Source organism: Lampetra fluviatilis, chromosome 66 (assembly GCF_964198595.1).
Source record: "Lampetra fluviatilis chromosome 66, kcLamFluv1.1, whole genome shotgun sequence".
Lineage (NCBI taxonomy): Eukaryota > Metazoa > Chordata > Hyperoartia > Petromyzontiformes > Petromyzontidae > Lampetra > Lampetra fluviatilis.
In genome coordinates, this window is record NC_136340.1 from 2,941,942 (window position 1) to 2,948,668 (window position 6,727).

At 55.6% G+C, this 6,727-nt stretch overlaps 1 protein-coding gene across 3 annotated transcripts in view; it reads right to left on the minus strand.

The window, feature by feature from the left end:
- Window positions 1-3,766: 3,766 nt before the first annotated feature.
- LOC144952222 (uncharacterized) overlaps window positions 3,767-6,727 on the minus strand; it is a 24,303-nt gene continuing 21,342 nt past the window's right edge. For all 3 annotated transcript variants that reach the window (XM_078882636.1, XM_078882637.1, XM_078882635.1), the window contains one exon: window positions 3,767-4,507. In XM_078882636.1, coding sequence (XP_078738762.1) covers window positions 3,776-4,507 — 732 coding nt within the window. In that variant the 3' untranslated portion in view covers window positions 3,767-3,775. The remainder of the gene's footprint in view (window positions 4,508-6,727) is intronic.

The window sequence follows — 6,727 nt, forward strand, 5'->3', positions numbered from 1 at the left end:
TCGAAACGTCGTAGGTTTTGTCATTTCCTTTGAAACCTACGTGCGTGACTTTACCGAAAGAGCCAACGATATGAATTCCTGCAGTCACGAAAGCTTTAAAGTCGAGATTTAATCATATTCTTAGGTTTTTTCGGTAAAGTCACGTAGGTAAAAAATTAAAATTAATAAAAGTAAAATAAAAAATAAAATAAAAATCACGACGTTTCGGAGGCAACACAAGCTTCCGTCTTCAGGTGGAACCGTCACAGCACGATTGCTGTATCAAGTGAGTGAGAAATTCCAAGGAAACAGTCCTTGTATATATACTGGTTGAGGGTGGGAGGAGCCAAGGTAGGCCCTGGATATTATTATTGTGAGGTTCGGTGCGGCTGAAGCACCCTGTTAGGAATGAGCTTTTGTTGTGTAAACTAGGCGCGGATGATGTAAAGGTGCGTGTAAAAGGTTTGTGCCTTTTTGTTATTTAGAGATGGTCCGGCTGAAATCGCTGCCAGGAAATGAGTCTTTGTTGTGTAGAATGGTTGACTGAGCCTTTTGTTATTTAGAGATGGTCCGGCTGAAATCACTGCCAGGAAATGAGTCTTTGTTGTGTAGAATGGTTGACTGAGCCTTTTGTTATGTAGAGGTGGTGCGGCTGAAATCGCTGCCAGGAAATGAGGCTTTGTTGTGTAGAATGGTTGACTGAGCCTATTGTTATGTAGAGGTGGTGCGGATGAAATCGCTGCCAGGAAATGAGTCTTTGTTGTGTAGAATGGTTGACTGAGCCTATTGTTATGTAGAGGTGGTGCGGATGAAATCGCTGCCAGGAAATGAGTCTTTGTTGTGTAGAATGGTTGACTGAGCCTTTTGTTATGTAGAGGTGGTGCGGATGAAATCGCTGCCAGGAAATGAGTCTTTGTTGTGTAGAATGGTTGACTGAGCCTTTTGTTATGTAGAGGTGGTGCGGATGAAATCACTGCCAGGAAATGAGTCTTTGTTGTGTAGAATGGTTGACTGAGCCTTTTGTTATGTAGAGGTGGTGCGGCTGAAATCGCTGCCAGGAAATGAGTCTTTGTTGTGTAGAATGGTTGACTGAGCCTTTGTTATGTAGAGGTGGTGCGGATGAAATCGCTGCCAGGAAATGAGTCTTTGTTGTGTAGAATGGTTGACTGAGCCTTTTGTTATTTAGAGATGGTGCGGATGAAATCACTGCCAGGAAATGAGTCTTTGTTGTGTAGAATGGTTGACTGAGCCTCTTGTTATGTAGAGGTGGTGCGGCTGAAATCTCTGCCAGGAAATGAGTCTTTGTTGTGTAGAATGGTTGACTGAGCCTTTGTTATGTAGAGGTGGTGCGGCTGAAATCACTGCCAGGAAATGAGTCTTTGTTGTGTAGAATGGTTGACTGAGCCTTTTGTTATGTAGAGGTGGTGCGGCTGAAATCTCTGCCAGGAAATGAGTCTTTGTTGTGTAGAATGGTTGACTGAGCCTATTGTTATGTAGAGGTGGTGCGGCTGAAATCACTGCCAGGAATGAGTCTTTGTTGTGTAGAATGGTTGACTGAGCCTTTTGTTATGTAGAGGTGGTGCGGCTGAAATCACTGCCAGGAATGAGTCTTTGTTGTGTATAATGGTTGACTGAGCCTATTGTTATGTAGAGGTGGTGCGGCTGAAATCTCTGCCAGGAAATTAGTCTTTGTTGTGTAGAATGGTTGACTGAGCCTTTTGTTATGTAGAGGTGGTGCGGATGAAATCGCTGCCAGGAAATGAGTCTTTGTTGTGTAGAATGGTTGACTGAGCCTATTGTTATGTAGAGGTGGTGCGGATGAAATCGCTGCCAGGAAATGAGGCTTTGTTGTGTAGAATGGTTGACTGAGCCTTTTGTTATGTAGAGGTGGTGCCGCTGAAATCGCTGCCAGGAAATGAGTCTTTGTTGTGTAGAATGGTTGACTGAGCCTTTTGTTATGTAGAGGTGGTGCGGCTGAAATCGCTGCCAGGAATGCTTTACCGAAAAAACCTAAGAATATGAATCCTTGCAGTCACGAAAGCTTCAAATCTAGAGATTTAATAAACCCATTACACCCCAACCGAGCATCCTATCGGTCGGTGCAGCGGTCAGCGCTACGCTGCGCTACGAACCCGCGCACGGCCAAAACCGGTGACGATTATCTGACACCGGTCCAGGGCCTCCCCTTAGGTCAACTCGGCCACAAAATGAGTGCCTGGCGACGGTGTGGAGTTAAACATCGCCACTGGGGGAGACAAAGGCGGCCGGGCGTGGTTGCTGGCCACCCACCCCCCCCTCGTATGCCACAGCGCCGGCGTTCATAGGTGCTCACTAACAGCACTTGCCCCTATAGTTAGTGAAGGCTACACGGGGGGGAAGTCTTTGTGTTTGATCTTTGGGTTGAGTGAGTGAGTGAGTGGGTGAGTGATTGGGTGGGCGGGCAAGTGGGTGAGTGGATGGGTGGGTGAGTGGCTGAGTGATTGGGTGGGTGGGTGAGCGGGTGGGTGATTGGTAGGGTGATTGGGTGGGTGAGTGGGTGGGTGAGTGGGTGGGTGAGTGGGTGGGTGGGTGAGTGGGTGAGCGATCGGGTGGGAGGGCGAGTGAGTTGGTGAGTGGGAGTCGCTCTCCAACTTACCCGGTGAGTGTGAACGTGAGCGAGTGAGTGGGTTAGCGGGTCAGTGAGCGGGTGAGTCAGTGGGTGAGCGGGTCAGTGAGCGGGTGAGCGAGCGGGTCAGTGAGCGGGTGGGTGAGCGGGTGGGTGAGCGGGTGAGTGGGAGTCGCTTCCCAACTCACACGGTGAGTCAAGCCGTAACGACCGGCGTGCCACTGTCACGACGCCCTCCCCCCCACGCGGTGGTCGGGTGGCGGAGGGGTCCGACGACACAACTCCCCCGGGACGGCCTACCCCAGCCGCCCAGCAGCCCCACCCCGAGTGGCGGCCACACCGTGGGGCCGCACCGTGGGTCGTGGGGCTACACCGTGGGGCTGCACCGTGGCCCGTGGGGCCGCACCGTAGGGCCGTGGGGCCGCACCGTAAGGCCACGTCCCGTCACCGCGAGGGCGTGTCCCCACCGGTACGGCCACCGCTGCCCTGCCGCCCTCGTCAACCAATCGCGGAGAGGGGGAATCGATCTGCCGCTTGACGGGCCGCCAGGTTACCGGGTCACCAAGTCACTGGGTGCCTGGGTCACCAGGTCACCAGGTCACCGGGTCACTGGGTCACCAGGTCACCAAGACAGTGGGTCACCAGGTCACCGGGTCACTGGGTAACCAGGTCACCAGGTCACTGGGTCACCAGGTCACCATGTAACTGGGTCACCAGGTCACTGGGTCACTGGGTCACCAGGTCACCAAGTCACTGGGTCACCAGGTCACCAAGTCACTGGGTCACCAAGTCACCGGGTCACCAGGTCACTGGGTCACCAGGTCAGCAGGTCACCAAGTCACCAAGTCACTGGGTCACCAGGTCACCAAGTCACCGGGTCACCAAGTCACCGGGTCACCAGGTCACTGGGTCACCAGGTCAGCAGGTCACCAAGTCACCAAGTCACTGGGTCACCAGGTCACCGGGTCACTAGGTCACCAGGTCACCGGGTCACCAGGTCACCAGGTCACCGGGTCCCTGGGTCACCGGGTCACCAGGTCACCCTGCCACTGGGTCACCAGGTCACTGGGTCACCAGGTCACCCTGCCACTGGGTCACCAGGTCTCTGGGTCACCAGGTCACTGGGTCACCAGGTCACCCTGCCACCGGGTCACCAGGTCACCGGGTCACTGGGTCACCAGGTCACCAGGTCTACTGTCGCGCCTCGATCAGCTTGTTGCTGAACGCGAGCGCGACGTCGGCTCCGCGCGCCGCAGCCAGCGCCGCCTGGGCCCCACCACCAGCACCGGCGCCACCGTTTACACCGCCGGCACCACCGGCACCACCGCCACCGGCACCACCGGCACCGCCACCGCCGGCACCACCCTCCTTGGGGCCGTTCTCCTTGGCTCGTCCCGGCGTGGGGGTGGCCGCATCTTTCTCCGACCGGGCGGCGGCGGCGGTGCCAGTGGAAACCCCGGCGTTCGCACCACTGGCGCTGGCACCACCGGCGCTGGCACCAACCGCGCTGGCACCACCAGCGCTGGTACCGGCGTTGACACCGCCGGCGTTGACACCGGCGTTGGGACCACCGGCACTAGCACCACCGCCACTAGAACCGGCGTTGCTACCACCGGCATTGACACCACCGGCGCTAGCACTACCGGCGCTGGAACCGGCGTTGACACCACCGGCATTGGCACCACCGGCATTGGCACCACCGGTGCTGGCACCACCGGCGTTGGCGTCGCCGCTGGGCCCCGGCTTCACGACGGTACCGGCGCCAGCGTGGGCTTTGGCGCCCGTCTTGCCGGTTGTCGAGTCGCGAGCGCCAGACTTGGCCATGTGGGCCGCACCGGGCCTGCCTCTCTTATGAGCGGCGGTGGCGGCGGTGGCGGTGGTGGTGGCGGTGGTGCCAGGCGGCTTCTTGTCCGTTTTCTCGGCCTGAGCACAGTTGGTAACAAAAAACTTGTTTTTACCCCACCACCAAAATCTGAGGAAGGCCAACTGCCCGAAACGTCGGCCAATCGTATAAGTGCACACACACAACACGCACAGCACAAGGCAAAGATCCCCCGTGTAGCCTTCACTGACTGTTTGGGCAAGTGCTGTTAGCACCACGCACGCCCGGCCGCCTTTGTTTCTCCCCTTGCTGGAATTCCCTACACCTCTGCTTTAGCAGACGGACAGAAAATATGGCATCTGTGCAGGACCGCCCTTTCCTGAAACCGCATTGGGGCTCCGCAAGCCTCTCCTCAGCGTGCCTGGCAAGGCGATGTTGAATAATCCTTGCCAGGACCTTTCCCGGCACACTGAGAAGTGAGATGCCCCTGTAGTTGTTACAGTCTGTGCGGTCCCCCTTCTTAAAGAGGGGGACCACCAGGGCATCCTTCCAATGCTGCAAAACCCGTCCAGTGGTCCAGACTTTTGTTATGATGTCATGTAAGGCAGTCTGTGCACAAACGCCACCCTCCCTCAGCATTTCGCCTGGGAGATCATCTCTGCCCGGTGCCTTTCCTGGTCTCAGACTCTGGATCGCCTTCAGTACTTCCTCAACAGATGGCACCTCAGCCAGCCACTCACAGGGGGTGACCACTTCCAATATTTGAGGCACCGCATGCCTCAGCAGGGTTATCCCCACTTTGTCTCACGATGTTTTCCAGGCTGAGGGATTTCCCTTCCCCCAGGACCTCACAGAAATGCTCAGCAAATCTGTAAACCTGTACCTGGAGGTCGGAGATTGGATCACCGTTTTTCCCCCTAATGATGGTAATGGGTGTGGCGCTGCAGGTTACTTTTTTGATGGAATTAAATAGCGATTTGTGATCGCGGGCCATTGAGCCAGACTCCATCTCCTCAGAAACCTGCGACCACCACCCATCCTTGCAGCGCCTTACGGCTCTCCGAACCTCTGAGCGAAGACTGCGGTAAGCGTCCTCATTCTCTGACGTGGGATGCTGTAGACAATGAGAGTGGGCCTGTCGCTTTTTCTAAGGCAGCCTGAACACCTCCTCTGTCAGCCAGGGTCTCTGGGGAGGTCTGGACCGTGCACCCAAAGCAGCCATTGCAGCTGCATGAGCTACAGTCCTAAACCTCGCCCATTTCCCCTCAACATCTGGAGGAGTGGGGGACGATGCAAACCTCAGCCACAAGCAATGATGAAATTCTCACTTGCAACTTTCATCAGCTAGCTGAGACCAGGCCACTTTGGGTCCTGGGTGTACACCAACCACCGGAGTAGAAGAATGGTAGTCGATGGTCAGTGAGCAGATCAGGTCCATGGTAGGTCCTGCTGTCAAGAACATGGGCCCGCATCCGCTGTTCTGTCACTATGTCGTCCAGCAGATGTTCTTGCTTGGACCCGGCATGCATCCGTGATGTTGTGTGGATGCACCGATGCCGGAACAGCGTGTTGGTAATTACAAGCCCATGGGCTGCAAAAAAATCTAGCAGCCTCCTACCGTTGTTATTGAGCTGATCTGGCCCATGCCTTCCAATCACTCCCGACCAGGTGCTAACATCATGACCAACTCGGGCATTAAAGTCACCCAACAGGATGACTATCCCGAGGGGCCACTTTAGCCAGCACCTGTGACAGGAGGTCATAGAAGGAATCTGACTCATCGGCCTTGCCTGCATCCCTCAACAGATTATTAATCTTCGGTGGAGGCATAAGTAACCACGACCACCACTCCTCGCCTCTGGTTGATGGGAAGGCGAGCCCAAAGTAGCCTGGGGCTTACAGCTTCCCACACCTCACCACCACGCTCCCACGCCCCCTTCATTATTTTGTTCAGAATAAGAGCCACTCCCTGTTGTTTGGCAGTCTCCTGTCCACCCCTCATGGTGGCAGGAGCCAGAGCCGGTCCACCGGACCTCCTGAATACCACAGAGATCCAGGCGGTACCGGTCCAGCTCCCGACAGAGAAGTGGCAGCCTCTCCTCCGCAGTGAGCGTTCGAACATTCCACGTGGCCACCCGCAGTGGTTTTTTTGTTGTTTCTGGAGGAACTCCGAGGGTAAGAATTCAGTATCCTGGCTCCGCCAAATGGGGTTTGGCCAGGAGACGTCATAGACGCCTGTCCCCCCTGGGCCTCCGGCACAAGCTTAATTAAATGTTTTATTCCGTGGTATCGTGGTAATATATTTGACTAGCCCTTCGCAC